General features: G+C 37.1%; 1 protein-coding gene across 2 annotated transcripts; it reads left to right on the forward strand.

The window, feature by feature from the left end:
* The first annotated feature begins 2,588 nt into the window (after positions 1–2,588).
* LOC128996030 (uncharacterized) lies at positions 2,589–21,769 on the forward strand. Of its 2 annotated transcripts, XM_054421150.1 has the most exons (5): positions 2,589–2,658; positions 7,073–7,189; positions 9,179–9,526; positions 19,525–19,681; positions 21,096–21,769. In XM_054421150.1, exons 3-5 carry the CDS (start codon positions 9,507–9,509, stop codon positions 21,198–21,200), a joined length of 282 nt encoding a protein of 93 aa, XP_054277125.1. In that variant the 5' UTR covers positions 2,589–2,658; positions 7,073–7,189; positions 9,179–9,506; the 3' UTR covers positions 21,201–21,769. The 2 variants fall into 2 exon arrangements, with proteins under 2 accessions (XP_054277125.1, XP_054277124.1); XM_054421149.1 differs by lacking the exons at positions 2,589–2,658; positions 7,073–7,189; positions 21,096–21,769 and having other exon boundaries at positions 9,170–9,526; positions 19,525–19,840.
* The last annotated feature ends 1,633 nt before the right edge of the window (positions 21,770–23,402 follow it).

A 23,402-nucleotide genomic window follows, 5' to 3' on the forward strand; every position in this document is an offset into this window, starting at 1 on the left:
GAAGGGAAGGAAACAGGTATATGACGTAGGAAATGGTGTAGGAAGTAGTAAGGCTACAAGTGCAGAGTGTGGGAACTGTGTTTGGCAATTATTAATGTATCTGCAATCCTATAGTGCTATGGGAAGAGAGGGAAACAGGTCCAGGACGTAGGGGGTGGTGAAGGAAGTAGTAAAGGTGAGCAGTGTTGAGTGTGGGAATGGATTAATGATCTGTCATGCTAAAATGCTATAAGAAGAGACTTTAGGTTAAAATGATTACGAAGCACGAATTGATACATATTTTCGATACATGACATGCAATCGTTTACAATCGAAATATACAACTTAGTTAATTGACAACTAACTAACAGCTGATTTTTACTCCATAGAGGCTAAAAACGAGTTTTACTCCCTAAAGAGTAAAATTGCTACTTTAGACCCGCAACGCATGCATTAAAAACGACTGTTACTGCAGTATGACAAAAACAATATAATATGAACCCTTGATGACTCCGCTCAATTTTGTGGATGCCTCTGCGAACGCCACCTAGTAATTGGTAAAGAGATGCCAGGTTTTCGTGCACGCGCTCACGTCTGGGTGCTACACTGACAAGGCGCCACCACGTCACCACCATCTCGTCCATCTCATACCTATTTTTTGTGACATCAAGTTGTCATGTTGGCACCTTGACTAGCTCCCGATCGACCAGCATGGCGCCTTAAGCCTTAAACAGATTTGTTATTGGTTGATGCCAGAAGTTAACACTAGGAATGTTGATTTAAATCACAGCACAGCTGCCTACATTTTTTGAGCGCTTAAAATCCACAAACATGCATGTGTATGGATGATAACATGCTCCCATATCGATAACAATCAGAAGGACAGTAGCCGACCCTTAGAAAAGACATAGTAGTTAGCTTTTGTTTTGTTTTTCATCTGGACCCAGCTATCCTTGATCATTGGACTTTTAATAGATATGCTCGTATTTAATCAGCTGATCAATTATCTTTAACATATCCATAATTAGCATCCACACCATTTATTTACAATAAAGGTCGATTCACACATAGTTACGGCACGTCACAGTTCAGACGGGCGCACCGAAACTCCCCCGCAAAATCCAGGTAGATACCGAAACTTCGCCGCGACCCGTAATCCCGCCCCAGCGGTGCACCGATATTCCCCCGCTGTCCTTCCTGGAATCCAAGGGGAGGCAATGACGGGGAGAGAATTTTCATTGTTATTTTAGAACGCGCAGATTCTCCCAAAACCCTTTATACATCTCTTGGGGGGAGAGTGAGCCACTGATCACTTTCCATCAAGATCGCTATCTTGAGTCAATTATAACATTCCACTCATTTATCCCCTCACCATGAGTATAATAATCAATGCTTTTACCTCCAATACAATATTTTGTTGTTTGTGAGGTGGTCTTCTTGAATGTCAGTTTCCTTTTCCTCTAATTTTTTTCGCAAATATTTTTTCTACGTTTGTTCGTTTGTTGTTTTTGGTTATGTTTATGTTTGTTTGTGTATGCGTTGTGTGTGTCCTCCTGTGTTCGTGTTGTTCTGTCTGATTCTGATAGACTTTATAATACATGATACGGTACTCACTAAATAACTAAACTATAAACTAATTCTTGTCTAGTCGTCTAGTTATTTATTCTCGACCCGGCTGGCGGCTATTCCTTTCGAAGTTACTTGTTTCGTTTCAAGTTCGTACTTCCATCGTCTTCGTAGTATTTTTCTAGTAATCGTGGTCTTGATAAATTCGCGTTCGTTAAAGTTTCAAGCCACTTTGATTTGAAGCTAAGTTACCTTCACAGTTTTGTGGTGAAATTTGTAAGTATATTTCGTCTTTTGGTGAGTTGTGTGTAGTTGTATATTAATATTTCCCTTCCAGTTTTAGTGAGCCAAACTTTGTCATAATTCGAAGGCTAGGCCTGACGTCAGGCCTAACTACTAGGCCTACACGTTATCGCCACGGTATTCAACCAACCAATTAATGGGAAAATTGAAGTTGGTGACACCCTTTTAAAACTAATGTTTTAAAATTTCTATTGCGACTTAATTTTTAATCTTTAAGTTAGGCCTACTTAGGCTAAGTAAAATCCTTTTAAATTTAGTGTGATGTCCACAAGTTTGTCCCATCAGACAAGTTTCTGCTTGCCTAGTTTGGCAAAAGTTTGCCAAGTTGTCCACGCACGCGAGAAAGTGCAAGTTTTAGTTATGATTTACGTTTAAACGGCAGTTTTATTTTTCGTTTCGACCTTTCTTTTTCTCTTTCACTGGCTAGGTCCGCGATCGCGGAGGGCCCCCAACTCAAGGGATGGGGCCCCTTCTCGCTTAAAAATTACAAAAAACTGTTGCTTGTTAGAAGTTATCATATGTTCTTACTAACGTTTTGTTTACATTTTCCAAACTAGAGAACTGTGTTTAACAACTGTTTTTTATCTTGCCGTTTATATAAAGGCATACAAAATACTGTAGTGTTAATTAGGTTATGTTGTTGTAGGGTAATAGCCTACATTGTCTGCGTGGAGACTTGTGTTAGGGTTAGCGGACAACGGGAAAGTGATGCTCTATCATCAGCTGATTACTCAGCCCAAAAACAGCGCTAATTTAAAGCTTTCTGGTAGAGATGTGCTGATTCTCGATGCCACCGATTCTGGAGCATTGGTATGTGTATCGAGGATAATTTATCGCCAAGAGTGAATGTCACTGCCAAAACCTAGAAAGTGGATAGGAATAATTTTAATGCGAAAATCAATTGACAAAATTTGACCATACGAATTTCAATTTTTTGAAAAATACTATACAGCAACTAAAAAGCAGTAACATAAAGGTCAGCTATGTATATGCTTGCGTTAACGCACAAAACATGGTTTGCAAATAAATCCAATGAAGAAAATTCAGAGAGTACAGCTAGTACGGTATTGCACAATGGACGGTTCAATGTCAGTCCTGCTTAAGTTAAAGATATTGTTATATTATCGGCATTATTAGTTTGCTCTATTGGAAAGAAAATTCTATTTTAAATTCATGCTTTTATTATGAACATAAGAGCTTTGACTATTAATACAACTATTTTATCCCCATATTAAATTTGTAGCCAGATGTTTTAAAGTTTATTATTTTAGTAAGTACTTAGTTAGGTAATAATAGTAGCAAATCTCGGTTACTGAGCCTTACTTAAGATGTAGCCTATTTTGTCAGACTCAGCAGAATAATTTAATTGTGTTCATTAAGAAGACCTACTAGGCCTAGCCTACATGGCAAAATATAAGAAGTTGGAATTTTTACAACAATAGGTTACTTGGTTATTACTGGTAGACTAACCAACAGAAGTGGGGTTGTTGACTTTTTTGTAAATTTTGTAGGCCTTTTTTGTGTCTAGTTCATGTTGGTAACACTGATCACTAGTGTCGACGAAGCTATCCTAATCACTATCGACTCCTGGAAAATCCCAGCAACCCGACTCGTGCGATTCCTGGGACTTCATCACTTGTTAAGGTGGCGGAATTTCCTGCGTTACCATACGAGTACTTGTCGGCAGGAAATTTGCGTCACAAACTATTCCGCTCTAGATTATCTTCAAAGAAGCCACCTTTTAGTATGGTCTTTTCATCATCAAGTCTTTTGCAGTAGTCTTGAACTTCCGGTCGTCCAGTCATCGAATGCTGGAAGGGAGTTTGTTGAAAAACTTGATGGCAGATGTGGGGAAGGAATTGAGCGTTCTGCTCAGTCTTGCCTGGGGGACATCAAGATTCGGGAAAGCTCAGGTGTTATTAGCATGGATGTGTATTGAGAAATGGAACACTGCATTTGATTTCAATCAGGCAGGCGTAGAGGTAATGGCTCCAGATGGTTAAAATTCCAAGTCTCTTAAAAATCGGTTTGCAGTGTTCTCTAACAGGGCTCCTTGAGATGATACGGCTTGCCGCTTTTTGAAGCTTTAGTACTTTCTCCCTTTCTGCAAGGGCGGTCCTAGACATATATTTTGGGGGGGGTCACCGGGGGGCCTGGGGGGTATTCCATCCCCCGGGAAAAATTTGGAAATAACGTGCTAAAATTAGTGGTTTTTAAGCTATTTTGAGGACCTAGTTTAATGTGTTCAAGCTTCCCAGTTTATTTTTTAAATGTAAAAAATTTTTAAAAATAAACTTCTATAATGTCATGTTTTTTATTATTGAGACTTATGGTTTTAATATCAAAGGAATACCGCAACATTAAAACACATTTAAGCATGTTTGATTTACGAAAACACCCTTTCAACTGGTGCCAATGTGCATGCTAAACAGAAATTGTCCAAAATCAGACCAAGATTTTGAACCAGAGAACTTATTTTATGTAAGAAGTGTTTAAGAACTTGCACCCAACACGACTGCATTATACTTGCCCAGCAAGCAACAGTTAACCTACACAAAGTACACTACCCAACTAACGTTGCCGTCGGCGTCCCGCCACTTCTACCGCCTGAAGAGTTGGTTCTCAGTGTTCTAATTTTTTTCTACGCCAGTGGAATTTTACAAGGGGTCAACGTGAAAATAAAGTTTTTGTGCAACGTTTTTGTGGTTGTGCCCATTGTTGTGCCGGGAATTAAATCCGTCCCTTCCGCATCTTAGTCTGAGACATTACCATTTTGTTGTTGTTTCGTGGCTAGCAACATAACAATTGGGTTGTGTTATTCTTAAATATGATATCAGGTGCTCTACATAAGAATGATATTTAATATTGAAAGTGTTAAAATTTTCTTCGGTAATCATTGAATTACATTACTGTAATAACAAATTCCTATCGCTGATCTCAGATAAATTAATATTCAACTACCTTTCAAGCTTTGACTATTGATACAAATTCTTTTCTTTATCCAATAGGCCTACCCAATTCAAGTTTTCAACCATCTAGGTTAAAATGAATGATAACATTAAATGCCGAAAAAATAAATAAGAAGAAAAATGCGGCCGAACGTCGAACGCCAGCATCGGACACTGCCGTTGCCGTATATGGCTGAAAGCGTCCGTCGTCTGCCGATCTTCCCTACTTTTCATAACGCACAAAAAATAGTCAGACTCGAACGATCCCGAGGTTTGGGTTAGAGTTTGTGATTAGTCCATTCGTTCACCACAAGTAAAGTGTAAAGACTAAAATGAATTTCAATATGGTAGAACGATTTGCAATAAAAATTATTAAAGTTCCCCTGGTATAATAGTTTATCTATATATAAACTATTTGGGGGGGGGGGGGGTTATGACCCCCCTGACCCCCCCCCCTGGGACTGCCCTTGCCTTTCTGACACATGACTCCAAAGGTGCAGTCCGTACGCAATGTGCGAATGGAACAGGGTATGGTATACCATTCAGCAGGTAGGCCTACTGCTCAGTGACACATTTCCGGAGGCGTCTCAGAAGACACTCGAGCAGGCCTTGGGCAACATGGGCAGCGTGGTTGTTCTAGTCTAGTCGGCTGTCCAGCTGGAAACCAAGGAGCTTTACCATTGCTGTGTCATCCGAGGAATCTCTTGAGAGGGTACAAAAGAGTCACTCTGAAAATGTAATTTATAAACAATTCAACTAGTAGGCTAATCATAATAACAGTTTGAACACATGTTAGAAATAAAATGTAAACAAAACAGAGCCTATTTTAACGATAGGATTGATGTCTTTTTATGCGGAAGTAATGTTTAACCATCTTTTACATTTTTGACACTGGCACCACTGATGGTGAAGCTGATTAGACCTTTTTTCGTAGACAAGGCTATCATCTATCTACGCTCAGTTAATCGGAGACAGCGTGGTTAAAGTTTCTCTCTAAATTCGGTGCAGTCAAATAGGCTACCATATTTATATCGTCAATCTTGTTTTTTTTGCTTTAATAGCCTACTGAGTTGTAATTAATACGTAAACTCCACAGCTGTTACCAACACTTTGCTGGGGAAAGTTTAATTAATGATGAAGTTTAATTTGTCGACATTGATTGATTCCTCTATAGATAAATTTCTGATTTGTAGGAATTCCTTGATTTTCTCATATTTCTTTTAATTTAGCCTCTTATCGGTTCGTCATTCATTAGGTCAAGATGGGTCAACATTTTATTCTTTAGATCTACAATGTAAACTAACAAAAGTGATTGCAGTTGTTGTATGGCACAAAGACCAAGCTTAGTTTTTTGAATTCAGTTGAAATTGGTTTGAAAACCTGGGTTTAACGAGGTCTTCCATTTTGGAGACATGTAGCATTGCAGTAATCGACTACGATAGAAGCCAGCCAGTTTTTTCAAAATCTTTTTGTGAAATCTTTACCAAGTAACTACTTATATTATTGTTTTCCTTCCAGGATGCTATGGTCAGGAGTGTTTCCTTTTCTTTTGAGTTCATCTCTGTTATTTCTGGTGACAATGGTGTGTAATACTTAGGGAATTCAATCAAGCCGTTTGCCATTGATAGAAGAATCAAACTTTTGTTTGGATCTTCTAATAGGCCTCTATCCTTAAACGTGTTATTCTAAACTCAAGTAACATAAAATTCTTCAAATGGCTCAATACTCTCTAACTGCATAGGCCTATAAGTTTTCACTATGTAGGCTCCTATATGACAAACATCGTTTTATTTATCCTCTATTTTGTTTTCTAGCTTAATTATTGATGCAACATGACAAAAAATTTTCATGACTTTGGCTTCGCCTCGATTGCAAAACTTAAACTCAGGTCGAAAAGAGTCACTTTACAAACTCCTTAGTGATGAAATATACTATTTGAAATTTTGAATTTTCGTGTGTTAAGTAAAAGTAATTTCATTTAATTTATTTTGTAGCACGGACTCCTAGGCACGATCTTATGTTGCTTATGCTTAAAAATCCGGTCCTGGCTAGAAACATTTCTCTCTATGACATCAATCAATCAATCAATTATCAATTATTCATCTTGGCATATTGAACTGTTTTGTGGTACAAAAATTGTGGAACACCTAATCCTAAATTTTAAAAATTATTTTCCTTTTTAGCAAATTTCCCATTTAGGCAAATTTCCCATAAATAGCAAATTTTTCATACGCTATTTAATTATATAAAAGTGTAACCATTGATTTATTTTTCAGATGGCTAGAGGAAACTTTTAAAATTAATAAGTCTTCCCGCTGTTTGCCAGAACAGAAGATTCATTCCAGTTGGCTGCAATTGACAGCCGGATCAGAGGGGCTCTACCATAGGCTGAGGTGGAAACCAAGATCTGTTTAAGTAATGCTTAACAAAAGCAAAAGACTACAGGCCTATACTAAATTCATGCAGAGGTAGCACAATAGCACATATACTGCAACTGGCCATTCAGCTCTTGGCTACAACTACTTATGTGTAGGACATTATCAATTTTGGAGTTTTTGTGCCTTAAACGGCCACTAAGCCCATAATGTAAATAAAAAATACATTCTATAGAAAAAGGTAATATACACAAACTGTTAGCTTGCACCCAGAAAAGTAGCTTGATAACCCACGTAGGCCTATCCTGATCCTCATTGTCTGGGGTGTAATGTCAACTTTTAAGGCTTAATTATGAAGATTTGTTAAAGCAGTTTGAGTCATACTTTATTTACAAAATTTAGGCGGTTTTAGTGGAAGAAATCAATCCCCTCCACTTGACCATCTACCATTAAAATAATAGCTTAACATCTGAGGGTTGGAAAACATCAACCAGCTGCTAAAGAGAGCTACAGCTTCTTGTTTGTGATAAGCAAAAATAGGTTGTGGTTGTGGCTGAACTTTCCTCGACGCCAACTGTACATGCGAATCTATTGAAAAAGTAGAGTATTACAAATATTTAGGAATGGTCTTTGATTGCCATCTTAATTTGTCTAGTCATAGTTATTTTTGCTTATTTAAACAGTAAAATTAGAAAATATATCCTATGATTTCGGTCAGCTGAATCGGATTCTAAATGCAAGTGAAATGAAATTTTATATTAAGAAGATTTGGTTAAGTATGTTCTATTGAAACTTTGAAAAAAATCTACTACTAATTTTTTTATTCCAATTTAACGTACTGTATCGAAATATGGGGATACACTACCAAAACAAACATAAATCAACTTCTAGCCATTTGAAAAAGTTTTGAGGTGTATGGCGGGACTGAGCTTTGGGGATTCTTGTGTGGAAACTTTCAAAAATCTTGAGATTCTTACCGTTCCTTGCATAATCATTCACCGATTTTTAATATATTTCAAAGCTAACATCTTTAAAACAACAAATGAACAAATTCACTCATATGACACTAGAGATAAAAGTAACATCCATATCAGTAGGCATGACATAAGGCGACAAGCAAAATTGGCAAGTATTTTCTTTGCTCCAAGACTTGGAACCATCTACCAAATCAATTTCAAAATTTCCCTCTTAATTTATTTAAAAAAAAGTTGAAGAAAGTTTTAATTAAGCTCTGTTTGTTCACAATAGATGAATTTTGGCTAGTGACTGATGATGAATTTAATTTACTAATTATAGAATGTTAGAATATGTTAAGGTGGAGAAGTTAAATTGTGTTAAATTATGTTTATGTTTATGTTTAGGATTAGTTGACGAGTTAGGAGATACTAATGTACCACATTACGCATTTTACTAACAATAAAGTTCTTGTATCTTATCTTGTATCTTGTAAATTAATGTCTAGTATGCTTTTGTTCAATCATTTTTATCCTTCGGAATCATAAGCTGGGGGGGGGGGGTTGTTCTAAAAGTGTTTTACAGCCATTAAACATAACACAAAAGTTATTAATAACATTTTTTTTCGGGAAATCCAGGCGTTTAACATCTCTGACACTCACTTCAAGGATGTGCCAGTTTTAACAACCAAACAACCAGACAACTTTTCATAAAAAACTTTCTAAGTCACATTTTAAAAACTTTGCAACGGTAAGAGGACACGAAATAGAAACATTTAGGCTGATATGAAGAAATTTTACCAAATTTTCAAATTACATTTTGACATACATGATTTACCTTTTTTCTACCGGTACCTTATTTACTTATTTTTTCTTTATTTTTGACATTTTATTTTTCAATCTTATAGTTGCAAAACAACTAATTATTAAATGTAAATGAACAACGTTTTTTAGGTCAATCATATATAAAAACGTGACAGGGTTTTTTTATTTCACGTTGCTGAATCAGCCTCTTAAAATAAATATATTGATTGAATAAACTTATTTGATTTAGGTTCCCTGTTGCTGCGCCGATCATCGAGTTTCCCTCCAATGTCAATGAGGCAAGGCCTGCCTCCAATGCCACATTCATTAACTGAGTTTGCGGCAATACTTGAAAGACCGGAATACAGCCATTTGAAAGGGGTATAGAGGACAATAGAGGATGCTGGTAACTTTTTCCCTGGTCTGATAGGTGGCCAGAAAGAGGGCTGGACTGCAGCCGTATATATCCCCGCGGCTGCAGAATGATCCCATGCTGCAACAGACGACAAGGCTCCACATGGATGCAACATTTAAGGTGTTGCCACAGGAGCTGAATGCATATCAGTTGATAACAGTCCATGCTGAGTACATGCATGAAGTAAGTATTTTAATATGAATCAAATTTAACCTACATAATAATTGTTGTTTGTAATGTAAAACTATAGACTTCGCAAAAGTATGAAGTAAAAGAAAGAAGTTAGCCTTAGACAATAATATTTTGTCTCTTTTAAGGGTACGCTCTACCTCTGCTCGGAAATGCTCTGAAAATCGGGGCTACAGTAGCTATGTTGCACCTTTGAACAGCGCTGCGAGAAGCACTTGCAGACGTTTAAGTCCCCTCGAGTTACTCAGTTAATTTTTAAAATTTGTTTCATCCGAAGAAGGTTTCTTACTCATAAAATTCAAATCTATGACTCTCGGATTTTAATTTACATCAACAAATTAATTCTCATGAGTAAAATGCATTAGAAAGGGCTTTTTTGAGAGGTTGGTATTTGTCAGTCAACAAATATGAAATGAATAATGTAGCATAAATATATTTTCAATCGGTTATGAACTAAGCCGACGATGACCGATAATGATGGATTTTCGCAGTTTATAAACAAGCAACAAAAACAGGTCATTCACATTAGTGTATAGAAAATAGTTTTATGGTATTATAGACTATTAACATTGACTATACACAGAATAGTCAATGATATTAGGCAAAAAGAATTTATATTAATTAGAAAATACAATTTTGTACAGCTGTTTCATGTGGCATACGCCATAATGTCTTTGAAAAGCCAATCTGCCTACGTTAGGGTTCTCCGGTACATCCGGGGGGAGATCCCGAATTGGAATCCCCAATTCATAATATCAGATTTTGAGACAGCGACGAGAAGCCCAACTGATGGGCTGTTTTTACCCAGGTTAGGTAAGTCACAGTTTTATTACATTTGGTTCTGTTGGACTCATTGTACATCTTAATTATGAGATTTTTTGTTTAGAGGGAAACTTTAAACATTCTCACAAAACACGGGTTTTTGGCTTATTCTTGCATAGCGCTTAACATCAGCTAATTCATTTTCAGAGAATTTCCCATACAGGGAATAAGCTACATCTTAGGTCTCATGAAGACCTAGACTCGGGACTGATATAATTTTGGCTTTGTCGTCCCCAAGACAAAACACCGTTCAAATTCATACACACATACATATATATATATATATTACATAAGAATGAATGAATGAAAAAGCGGTAGTCTGCCGGTTGGCACGTCTAAAACTAATTCTAACATAACTGTTCTTAAACTAAACATTAATTCCTTCAAAATGAAATTGAACATCTTTCCTTAAACTAACAATGTATAACCATAGTTTTAAAGTTAAGACATAGAAATACAATTTAACCAGTTTGTTCAAAGGTTTATTGCGGGTAGGTTTATTGTTGGAGTCTTTGCGTACGGTGCTATTAGTGTTCCATTGTGTGAGTTTTTGACGTTAAACCTTTTATAGATTATAGTCGTTTTGTGATTTGTTATTAATTGCATGTTGGATCATGACTTGACTGCTATACAGTGCATTTTTTTTTACTACTACCCTAGTATCCAAGTATCCTAGTATCGGTAGTGTATTCCAACTTAGGTTGGGCGTTTGTGTATTGTTAGTTGTAATGTGTTAGTTAAGTTTTTTTCACCTGAAGACGGGATCAGATTCCAGATCCCGAAACGTTGTGTATTGTTTTTTACATTCGTGATGGAAAATGTCCGCAATAAACCTTTGAACAACATTAACTCACCATCACCAACAATGAACTTCAAACAAAGAATTAACCAGTTTGTCTGAGTTCATTAAAGTTATATCGGTTTATTTTTATGGTGTTGAAAATTTTGTTAATTTTTAATATAAGTTTTATATTTGTCAAATTCATGTATTAAGATCCACCTGTATTGCCAGGATGTGCTTTTTAGATTATGTACGAACGATCGCCAATTCCTGCCATCACCTTCAGAATGGACCCTATTGTGTAAAAATGTTAATCTAAGATTACTTAAAAATGGACATACAGTGATGGACTGATTTGTAGTTTAAATTTCGCACATATAACAAAGAGAACACTGCTTATTTCCCGTTGACCAAGGTTTACCATTCAACGAGAGCAACTCTGTCCTAGTCTTAATTGTTCCGGGAATGAAGCTGACATCGGTGTTATCAGTAAGGTAGCTTCTATCTCCAAGTTCAAGGCCAAGGTCGAGGCTGATCAGTTGACTGGTGTATGGACATGCGTGCACGTTCTATACAATCTCCTATCCATACATCACTCAGCTTTTCCACCACCGTCAAACATCTCGATTTTACCGCAGATTTAATGCAGTTGTGTTGGGTGCAAGTTCTCAAACACTTCTTCAACAAAATAAGTTCAGGTTTGAAATCTTTGTCTGATTATGGAATACCTTTTCTGTTTGCCATGCACCAGAGTACAACATTTTGTTTTTCTCCATGTCTACTTTATTTAAATAAAAGTAATATGCAAATATGGTTCAACAAAAGTATTAGTATGTTTTCAAGGTTTAATAAATATATTATTGGTTGGTCATCTAGATGACCTGGTGAAGAGCTGGGCGTCGGCAAAGAGAGCGTGTGCAGGCTAGTAAACACCTCTGCGCTGCGTTGTCGCATCTAGCCCAGTCAGCCTTCATTAATTATCTATGAAGGGAATTTCAATAAAAGTTTAAGCACTACTCTTGTGATCAAAGATGTGCACTGAACTAAATGTCAAGTGTCCAGGGCATCCTGCAGTCCTTTCAAGTTCACAAAATATCCATGTTTGTAATCTTAACAGTGTTGGGCGATCATTGTCGCATCCCACTTTTTATGCCCTTCTTCAACATTTCATTAACTAGATTGATTTTAAAACTCAGAGCCTCATCAGTCTTATGGTCACAGAATTCTATTATTAACTAGGAACAAAAACATTTCAGTATAGGATTAAGCGGGGCAACAACTTTTGTTGAACAGCTGTAGAAGAAAGAGGGAGAAAAAAAGAAACTGACAACAGGACAGAACTTTACCTATCTTTTTATAATACCAGTAGAGATAAAGACCCCACCTAGTTATTACAATTCTTAAACCAAAGAATGGCATTTCCGAGTAATTGAAATAAATATAGCTGGAAATTATTTTCAATACTTATTCTACATCAATGATTATTATATGTTAATCGATAGGTAGTTTTGGAACAGCAATTTTCACCGTTGCAACCAGCAATCAACATGAAATCAAATTAAATTGAATGTACTGTAATCACTCAATGGTACTCAGTACTGGAGGCGTAAACTAGGCAGAGGCATCCACAAAATTGAGCGGAGTCGTCAAGGGTTTATATTATATTGTTTTGGTCATACTGCAGTAATACCAGTAGTTTTTAATGCATGCGTTGCGGGTCTAAAGTAGCAATTTTACTCTTTAGGAAGTAAAAAAAGTTTTTATCCTCACTCAGTTGTAAATTTCTATTATAAACGATTGCATGTATCGAAATATGTATCGATTCGTGCTTCGAAATTATTTTAAGCTACAGTCTACAGTCTCTTCCCATAGCGTTTTAGCTTTGCAGATACATTAATCCATTCCCACACTCAACACGCTCACCTTTACTACTTCCTTCACCACCCCCTACGTCGTGGACCTATTTCCCTCTCTTCCCATAACATTTTTAAATTGCAGATATATTAATGTAATTGCCAAAGACAGTTCCCACACTCTGAACTGCAAGCCTTACCACTTCCTTCACCATTTCCTACGTCATAGACTTGTTTCCTTCCCTTCTCATAGCATTTTTGGATTAAAGATACATCAACCTAACTGCCACAGACGGTTTTTACACTATGCTCATACTTTACTACTTTCTAAGCCTTTTTCTACATCGTGGACCTGTTTTCATCACTTTCCATAGCAATTTAGTATTTTGGATACGTTAATCTAATTGCCACAAACATTCCCCACACTCCGCACTGCTAGCCTTTACTACTTCTTTCACCATTTTCTCTGTCGTGGGGATGCTTCCATCCCTTCTCATAGCATTTCAGCATTGCAGATACATTAATTTAACTACTACAAACGGTTTGCAGTTCCCACACTCCACAATGCTCTCCTTACTAATTCCTTCACCACTTCATACAACTCGGACCTTTTCTCTTCCTTCCCATAGCATTTTAAGATTGCAGATACCTTAATCTAATTGTCATAAACAGTTCCTATACTCCGGACAGCTTGCCTTGACTATTTCCTTCATCACTTCCTACGTTGCGGACCCGTTATCCTCCCTTCCCATAGCATTTTATGATTGCAGATATCTTAATCTAATTGTCGTAAACAGTTCCAACACTCTGGACTGCTCGCCTTTACTACTTCCTTCATCACTTCCTACGTCGTGGACCCGTTATCCTCCCTTCCCATAGCATTTTATGATTGCAGATATCTTCATCTAATCGTCATAAACAGTTCCCACACTCTGGACTGCTCGCCTTTACTACTGCCTTCGCCACTTCCTACGCCACGGATCTGTTTCCCTCCCTTCCCATAGCATTTTATGATTGCAGAAACCTCAATCTAATCTTCATAAACAGTTCCAACACTCCGGACTGCTCGCCTTTACTACTTCCTTCGCCACTTCCTACGCCATGGAACTGTTTCCTTCCCTTTCCATAGAATTTTATGATTGCAGATACCTTAATCTAATTGTCATAAACAGTTCCTACACTCCGGACAGCTTGCCTTGACTACTTCCTTCATCACTTCCTACGTCGTGGACCCGTTATCCTCCCTTCCCATAGCATTTTATGATTGCAGATATCTTCATCTAATCGTCATAAACAGTTCTAACACTCTGGACTGCTCGCCTTTACTACTTCCTTCACCACTTCCTACGTGACGGGGACATGTTTCCCTCCCTTCCCATAGCATCATAGGATTGCAAATACCTTAATATAATGGTCTTAAGCAGTTGCCACAACCCGGACAGCTTGCCTTGACTACTTCCTTCATCACTTCCTACGTTGCGGACCCGTTTTCCTCCCTTCCCATAGCATTTTATGATTGCAGATACCTTAATGTAATCTTCATAAGCAGTTCCAACATTCCGGACTGCTCGCCTTTACTACTTCTTTCGACACTTCCTACGCCACGGACCTATTTCCCTCCCTTTCCGTAGCATTTTATGATTGCAGATACCTTAATCTAATCGTCATAAACAGTTACCACACTCCGGACAGCTTGCCTTGACTACTTCCTTCATCACTTCCTACGTCGCGGACCCGTTATCCTCCCTTCCCATAGCATTTTATGATTGCAGATATCTTCATCTAATCGTCATAAACAGTTCTAACACTCTGGACTGCTCGCCTTTACTACTTCCTTCACCACTTCCTACGTGATGGACATGTTTCCCTCCCTTCCCATAGCATCATAGGATTGCAAATACCTTAATATAATGGCCTTAATAAAGCTGGTGTTTTCTGTGACCTGTCCAAAGCTTTTGACTGTGTTGATCACTCAGTCCTTCAGCTCAAGCTGAGTGATTATGGTATTAGGGGAAGTTGTCACTCTCTATTGAGTTCTTACCTTTCTAATAGAAAACAAAGAACTGTAATAACACTGGATAAGATCAAGTACTATTCGCCATGGGAAAACCTATCGGCAGGTGTGCCCCAAGGTTCAATCTTAGGTCCTCTATTCTTTCTAATTTACATTAATGACCTCCCTAAAGCTATTGATCAGGAACTAATTCTTTTTGCAGATGATACAACAGCCTTGATAAAAAATAACAGTACTTCTGAAATGCTATCTTCTCTTGAAAATGTGGTTCATGACATGGAGGGTTGGTTCTTGAACAATGGATTAAAACTTAATCTTGAAAAAATGCAAACAATAAAATTTTCTGTCAGAAACAATGGTAATAAAATTGAATCCCTTAAATTGGCAACGTCTCATAAATTTCTAGGTGTTTACATAGATGAATCACTTAAATGGGATGTACATCTGAATCAATTAAAAAGTAAACTTAGATCCATGTCAATTGTATTTCTGCACTTAAGGGACTGTGTTCCTAAAGAAACTCTGAAAATGGTTTATCATGCTTATGTAGAATCAGTATTGAGGTATGGTATAATCTTATGGGGTCAGGCTACCGGAGTCAAATCAATATTCAGGCTACAAAAACGCATTATCCGTATTATGACCAGCTCTCATCCACGTAGTTCATGCAAAAACCTTTTTCGAAATTTAAAAATCCACACCCTAACAGGACTGTACATCTTGGAATCACTAAACTACATTCATTCAGCTAAAAACGACCTCCCAGAATCAATTCAAATCAACCATAGATATAATACTCGAAATGAAAACATTTTTAGATTTCCAAGGCACCATTTGACCCTTTATGAAAAAAGTCCACTATATGCTGGGCTGAGGCTGTACAATGTGCTGCCTGCAAACTATAAATTGCTAAATGAAAATAATTTTAAAGATAAAATAGGTGAACTCTTAATTGACAGAGCCTTTTATTTAATTGCAGATTTTCACAATGCCCCTTTAGTTTAGAATAGTTTTATCATTCAATTTTGTTAATTTATATTATCTTCTTGATTACTATTTTATTTTTTATATTCTGACAATTCGAACTCTGACAATGCACCTATTCTGTATGTAACACATGTAAAGAATGTTATGTGCAAATAAAATATGTCTATGTCTATGTCTATGTCTATGTCTTAAGCAGTTGCCACAACCCGGACAGCTTGCCTTGACTACTTCCTTCATCACTTCCTACGTCGCGGACCCGTTTTCCTCCCTTCCCATAGCATTTTATGATTTCAGATACCTTAATGTAATCTTCATAAGCAGTTCCAACATTCCGGACTGCTTGCCTTTACTACTTCTTTCGCCACTTCCTACGCCATGGACCTATTTCCCTCCCTTTCCGTAGCATTTTATGATTGCAGATACCTTAATCTAATCGTCATAAACAGTTCCCACACTCCGGACAGCTTGCCTTGACAACTTCCTTCATCACTTCCTACGTCGCGGACCCGTTATCCTCCCTTCCCATAGCATTTTATGATTGCAGATATCTTCATCTAATCGTCATAAACAGTTCCCATACTCCGGACTGCTCGCCTTTACTACTTCCTTCACCACTTCCTACGTGACGGACATGTTCCCCTCCCTTCCCATATCATCATAGGATTGCAAATACCTTAATCTAATCGTCATAAACAGTTCCAACACTCCGGACTGCTCGCCTTTACTACTTCCTTTGCCACTTCCTACGCCACGGACCTGTTTCCCTCCCTTCCCATAGCATCATAGGATTGCAGATACCTTAATCTAATCGTCATAAACAGTTCCCACACTCCGGACAGCTTGCCTTGACTACCTCCTTCACCACGTCCTACGTCGCGGACCTGTTTTGCTCCCTTCCCATATTATTTTATGATTGCAGATACCTTATTCTAATCGTCATAAACAGTTCCAACACTCCGGACTGCTCGCCTACTACTTCCTTCGCCACTTCCTACGCCACAGACCTGTTTCTCTCCCTTCCATAGCATATTATGATTGCAGATACTTTAACATAATGGTCATAAGCAGTTCCCACACTCCGGTCAGCTTGCCTTGACTACTTCCTTCATCACTTCCTACGTCGCGGACCCGTTTTCCTCCCTTCACGTATAATTTTTGGAATGCAGATACCTAAATCTAATCGTCATAAACAATTTGCACACTCCAGACTGCTCACCTTTAGTACTTACTTTAACACTTCCTACGTCACGGACCTCAAGTCCTCATTTGATTATTTTATGATCCATACCACCGTTTATGTTCTAATATCTGTGGAATAATGCTTTCAGCTATTTATTTATCTATTGCATTCAAAAGTCAACAACTGATCATATTTCTTTGTTTATGTGTCAAATACTGCTTCCATAAGGATTACATTGAAACTTTGAGACCCAGTGGGGCGGATTCCTGAGAGTTATTTTTAACGCCATATAGATGTTGGCACTCACCGATATGGTCTTTATCACCATCCAAAATTTAAAAACGATTGATTTAGCCGTCTAGGAGGAGTTTGCGTATTACGAAATGCATAAAAGTCGACGTATAAGAGCTTCGCTCGCTCCGCTCAATAAAATTGTTAGTAATTTAAATTAAGAATCGGAATTAAATTAATTTGAAGAATTATAAGAATTGGAAATGTTGAAAAGCCTTATTTACAGCATGAGCATTTTACTTCCATTAAAACATATAATATACAGTGTATTATAAACAGTTTGTACCATAATAAAAAAAGTGTTAACAATCTGAGCTGTATACTATATACAAGTTAATGTAGAATTCTTGTAGAAAAAGCAGCAGGTTGAGGTTCGATTTTTCACAAAGACAGACAACCAAAGCAGAATTGCTTTTCCCATCTCGTTTAGACTTATATGAAGAAGAAAAAACTGTCCAGCACTCTAGACATGTGGTTTTGAACGTTGGAACTGGTCAAGCATAACTGCTTACAGTGAGAGGCAGCTAGGCTACTGAGCATCATGAACGCTTCCTTAAATCATATACGGACATGCAGATATGTTAGTGGCTCTTCAACATCTTTTTCCGAACAACTTGCGTGTACATTTGGGAGTGTCAGACGGCTAAGAAAACGCTTGATCTATCTCTCCATTGATAGTGAACCCGGTAGCGCAGCGGCAACGGATAGAAAAAGAATCTGTGGTTCAAGAGTTTCTGGTAATGTCTATTGTGTTCTGCAGTTCATCATTGCTTAAGTTTCTTTCCTCACTCTCTCAGGCAAGGATACCAATCATTTGCATTGTATTCTTGAGTGACTGTGGTGAAAATTTGTGATGTTCTTTAATTATAGCCAAGCAGCTCACGCTGAGCTTCAGCTGGGCGTCGGCAAAGAGAGTGCGTGCAGGCTAGTGAACACCTCTGTGCTGCGTTGTCGCATCTAGCCCAGTCAATAAACGCACAAACTACCTTTTTTGTAGCCGCCATCCTTCCAGCTGTAACAGATCATTGCTTCAAAATGTTGTTTAGTTTAGTACAGCTTATCTTGTCCCTGTCTTTGATGTTAGGATCAGGTTTATTATTGTTGTTGATATTGTTAAAGTAGTTAGCCTTGATTTACATTGTTGACTTTGGTTTGGGTTGTGTTGTATGAGTTGTGACGTACTATCAGCTTACACATCAACTAGATTTATTACTGTAGCTATTATTTCATTTACCAGGATTTTACTTGACGAAATCAATAGTTTATCTTGTTTACAAAGGATGCTGTTCACTACCTAGTTGTTAACACTATAATCGGCTAACGTTAAATTGTTTAATTAAATTGTTTGATTCCTAAATCAAGTGGTTTTGTTCTGTTGTTACCATGTCTCCAGTATTGATTGTTGTACTGGTTGTGAGGCTAGTTAGTCATATGTACATGTGATGTGCACTATAGGTTTAGTCAACATTTTATACCAAATCAACATTGAGTTTTTTTCTAAATTTACCTTGCCAAATGGGTGCGACAGTCTTTGGCAGTTTGCAATCTACATTAAAAATTACAATCTTTTTTAAACACATTAAAATTTATATTTGACGTGAAATACTTTTGTAGTTTTGATGGGTTAGTGGATGGGTGGTGTCAGAGTTGTAGTAATACATTGATAATTGGTAGGAAAATATAGAGTAGTTACACTTTGTATTTGTAACATTAGCCCGTTATTAGTTATAGAATCAGATTTATAATATTACGTTACTACCGTCATTCGTCTGTTCTAATAGTAATTAAGCAAATTTGAGATTAGTTTACTGTAGATCGGTGCTGGATCGAGCTTTGTTACAGGCTATTTTGTATTGTATAGGTTTATGTTACTTTGATTTGCTGGGACTATTTTTTACAAGGTTGTTATTTTCTTAGGATAGTTATTGGTTTACTTTGCTGTAAGACTACGTTTGTTAATTAGTTTCGTTTTTAACAACTGTTATTGCCCTGTATTATCCTCGTTTTACTAAGTTTGTTCGTAGTCACAAACTCTCACAGTACTAACAGGTTTAAATGTTTCAGAACCATGTCTGATCTCCGTGCTAAACTGGACAAGCTGGAGGCTGTCGAGGGACCCTCAAGGATCCCCATGACCGAGCTTACCAACACTGATGGCTACATAATCACGGCGGCACGGTTGCACAGCCATGCTCAATATGGCACTAGCGTTATTTTGGAGGTACTGGTGGGCAATGTAGTGAAGATGGTTTTTTACCAAAGCGCTTCGGACAAACTATCTCAGTCGGATGTGGACGCGCTGGCTAGCGGGAATTACAGAGTAAAATGTACCGGCATCACTAAACGCTCTCCAAATGCTGTAAAATTCAAATGAGACAAAATATAGACTCATGTTAACAGAAATTAGTTAGTTATTATTCCATTACCTTATAAATTGTGTAAATTTATTGAAACAAATCTGTATTTTTAAAACCGAAATAGATAGAAATATTCTGTTTGTAACAATAATTGTTAACAAAGGTTTTGCAATTTTTTACATCAAAAATATTTTTTAACCCCCTTACAGGGTAGGGGGGGTCGCCGGATGACTGCCCCCCGGAAAACTACCCCCCCAAGCAGGTTCCTACGTCATATCGACGTCAGAGACCGGGGGGGCAGTTTTCCAGTCACGGACACTCAAATTTAGTTGTCAAACAGTTCTAATCTAACCTAACCTAACCAACCAAACTTGCTGTAACATTTCGAAAATCTGTTTTATATTCACCACATGCCTTTTCTATTATCCAACGGAATTACTCGAATTAAAATTAAAATTACATAGCATGATTTGTCTAGGGGGGGTAGTATTCCAGTCGCGGACACGGCTTCCATATTGGTTAGTTAGCAGATTTTGTGACGTCACGTTTCACCTGGGGGGGGGTAGTTTTCCGGGGGATAGTATTCCGCATCCCCGGTAGGGGGTAGGGGTTGACTTATTTTTTTCAAATAGCAATCCCTACTGAGTGACCCCTCATTTTGAAGGGCTTGTCAAAATAAAACTATGACGCAAATCCGAGGTGAATATCTCACTCCTAGCCAAAATGGCGCATATTCCAAAATGGGTGCTTTTTTAGAAATATTAAATTTTGGAATACCCACCATTTAGGCTAGGGGTGAAATATCTACCTCGGGTTTGCGTCATTGTTTTTATTTTAACAAACCCTTCAAAATGAGGGGTCACTCAATAGGGGTTGCTATTGAAAAAAAAAATAAGTCACCCCACCCCCTTCCCTGTTGAAGAGGTTGAAAAAATATTGTTGATGCAAAAAAATTGTGGAACCTATGTTTACAATCAATTGCACAAACAGAATATTTCTATCTATTTTGGTTAAAAAAATACAGATTTCTTTCCATTATTTGTGAAATTGGTGCTTTTCCCCATACAGTAAATCAAATTTTGGAATGAATGCCTGCCATTTTGGCTAGGGGTGAGATATTCACCTTGGGTTTGCGTCATTGTGTTTCTTTTGACAAACCCTTCAAAATGAGGGGTCATTTGAAGGGGGTTGCTATTTGAAAAAAATTGCTATTTGTCAGTTAATACTTGAACTAAATATATAAAATTTACCTAAAATAACTCATCTTTATTTTTTCAGATGTTTAGCTGTGCTAAAATCACGATAACTCAAAACTCCAACAGTGTGAAGCTATGTCATGTGGGAAACCTGAAGCTCAGCGTGGGCTGCTTGGCTTCAATTTAAGAACATCACAAGTTTTCACCACAGTCTCTCAATAGTACAATGCAAATTATTGGTATCCTTGCCTGAGAGAGTGAGCAAAGAAACTTAAGCAATGGCGAACCGCTGAACACTATAGAAATTACCAGAAACTCTTAAACCACAGATTCTTTTTCTGTCCGTTTGCCGCTGCGCTACTGGGTTCACTATCAATGGAGAGATCGATCAAGCGTTTTCTTAGCCGTCTGACACTCCCAAATGTACACGCAAGTTGAAGAGCCACTAACATATCTGCATGCCCGTATATGATTGGAGGAAGTGTTCATGATGATGAGTAGCCTATCTGCCTCTCACTGTAAGCCGTTCTGTTTGACCAGTTCCAATGATCAATACCAAAACGTTCAAAACCACATGTCTAGAGTGCTGGACAGTTTTTTCTCAAATACATGTAAGTCTTAAACAAGGTGGGAAACCCAATTCTGTTTTGGTTGTCTGTCTTTATGAAAAATCAAACCTAAACCTGCTGCTTGGTCTGCAAGAATTCTACATTAGTTTGTATGTAGTACACAGCTCAGATTTTTAAAACTTTTTTGTCTTGGTACAAACTGTTTATAATACACTGTATATTATTTTGTGTTTTTAAGTTGTCTTTATTTTATTGGAAGTAAAATGATCATGCTGTACGTAAGTAACTCTTTTTCCCCAATTCTTAATGTAAATATTTAACAATTTTGTTTACACCTCCAGTACTGTACCATTCAGTGATTACATTTAATTTCATTTGATTATTTCATGTTGATTACTGGTTGTAATGGTGAATAAATTGAATCATTGATGTAGAATTAGTATTGAAAAGTATTTCCAGCTATATTTATTTCAATTACTCGGAAATGCCATTCTTTGGTTTAAGAATTGTAATAGCTAGGTGGCGTCTCCAGCTCTACTGGTGTTATAAAAATTTAGTGCACCTGTTGCTTGAATTCGAGCAATTGCAAAGTAATACAGGCGTTATTTCAAAATGAATTAATCCGATTACTTAAAACAGTACACTCAAAAGATAACGTGTAATCAATCACTCCACTACAGGTGTTATAAAAACTGAAAACTAACTCACTCTGAAAACGCTCTTGTGTGTATCATGTATTTACTACCTGAACAGCTGTAATTAATACAAACTATTTGTCTGTTTATGTAAACAAAATCTTTTCTTCATAAGAAATACATTGTGATTTTGATGGCCTGTGGGCAAAGCCTGAGGACTTTTATTACATGAATTGGTGGGCGTCTACACAAAAAATACTTAGTTTTGACACATCCTTTGTAAAATTCCGTCCATTATTAATGGAGGAGTATTGTTTCGTAGAAATCGCCTTCACATATTATATATAAGGATTGGTAGGGTTCTGCACTGTTGTCAGTTTCTTTTTCTTCTCCCTCTTTCTTCTACAGCTGTCCAACAAAAGTTGTTGCCCTGCTTAATCCTATACAGAAATGTTTAATGTTACTAGTTGATGGTTGATAATAGAGTTTTGTGACCACAAGACTGATGAGGCAATGAGTTTTTAAACACTTAAGGTTACACAATTGGGTAATTAATTATGAACTTGAAAACTTGAAAGGACTGTCGTGGGATGCCCTGGACACTTTACTTTATTTAGTTTAGTGCTCATCTTTCATCACAAGAGCAGTGCTTAAACTTTTATTGAAATTCCTTTCATAGATTGTTCCTCTGTCACTGTCACACTAATATTGTATTTGTTATATTATGTTTAAAGGTGGTTTTTCTGAAGAATATTTTGCAAAAATATTCTTTCACTTAAATATATTAGTACTTATTGGTATTGGCTCGTTTGAAAACATACATTTATATTGTTTTATAACAGTATTCAAATTACCATTTATAGTCACTAAATAAAAATAAACAACACTACCTAAAATGTTCCTAAGTGTATCCGAAATTTTGCAAAATATGAACATGCTTTTCAACATAAATTGCGACGAAAAGAAAATCAAACATGTTACTGTAATGTCTCTTATTGCATTTCCCTTTATAAAATGTGCAGACACTCAAGACATATTTACACAATAAATTGACTTTCATCCCTGAAGTTATTATTTTGCACTGTTGCTTTTCATGTTGGTACGTGGGAAAACTTATGTGAATATGTTGACTTTTATTGTATACTTGTAATTTTTATTCATTAGTCTTGTTAGTGACTAAGTCCG

This window comes from Macrosteles quadrilineatus, unplaced genomic scaffold (assembly GCF_028750875.1).
Source record: "Macrosteles quadrilineatus isolate MER2022 unplaced genomic scaffold, UCM_ALF_1.0 Scaffold_5__1_contigs__length_97177068, whole genome shotgun sequence".
Taxonomy (NCBI): domain Eukaryota; kingdom Metazoa; phylum Arthropoda; class Insecta; order Hemiptera; family Cicadellidae; genus Macrosteles; species Macrosteles quadrilineatus.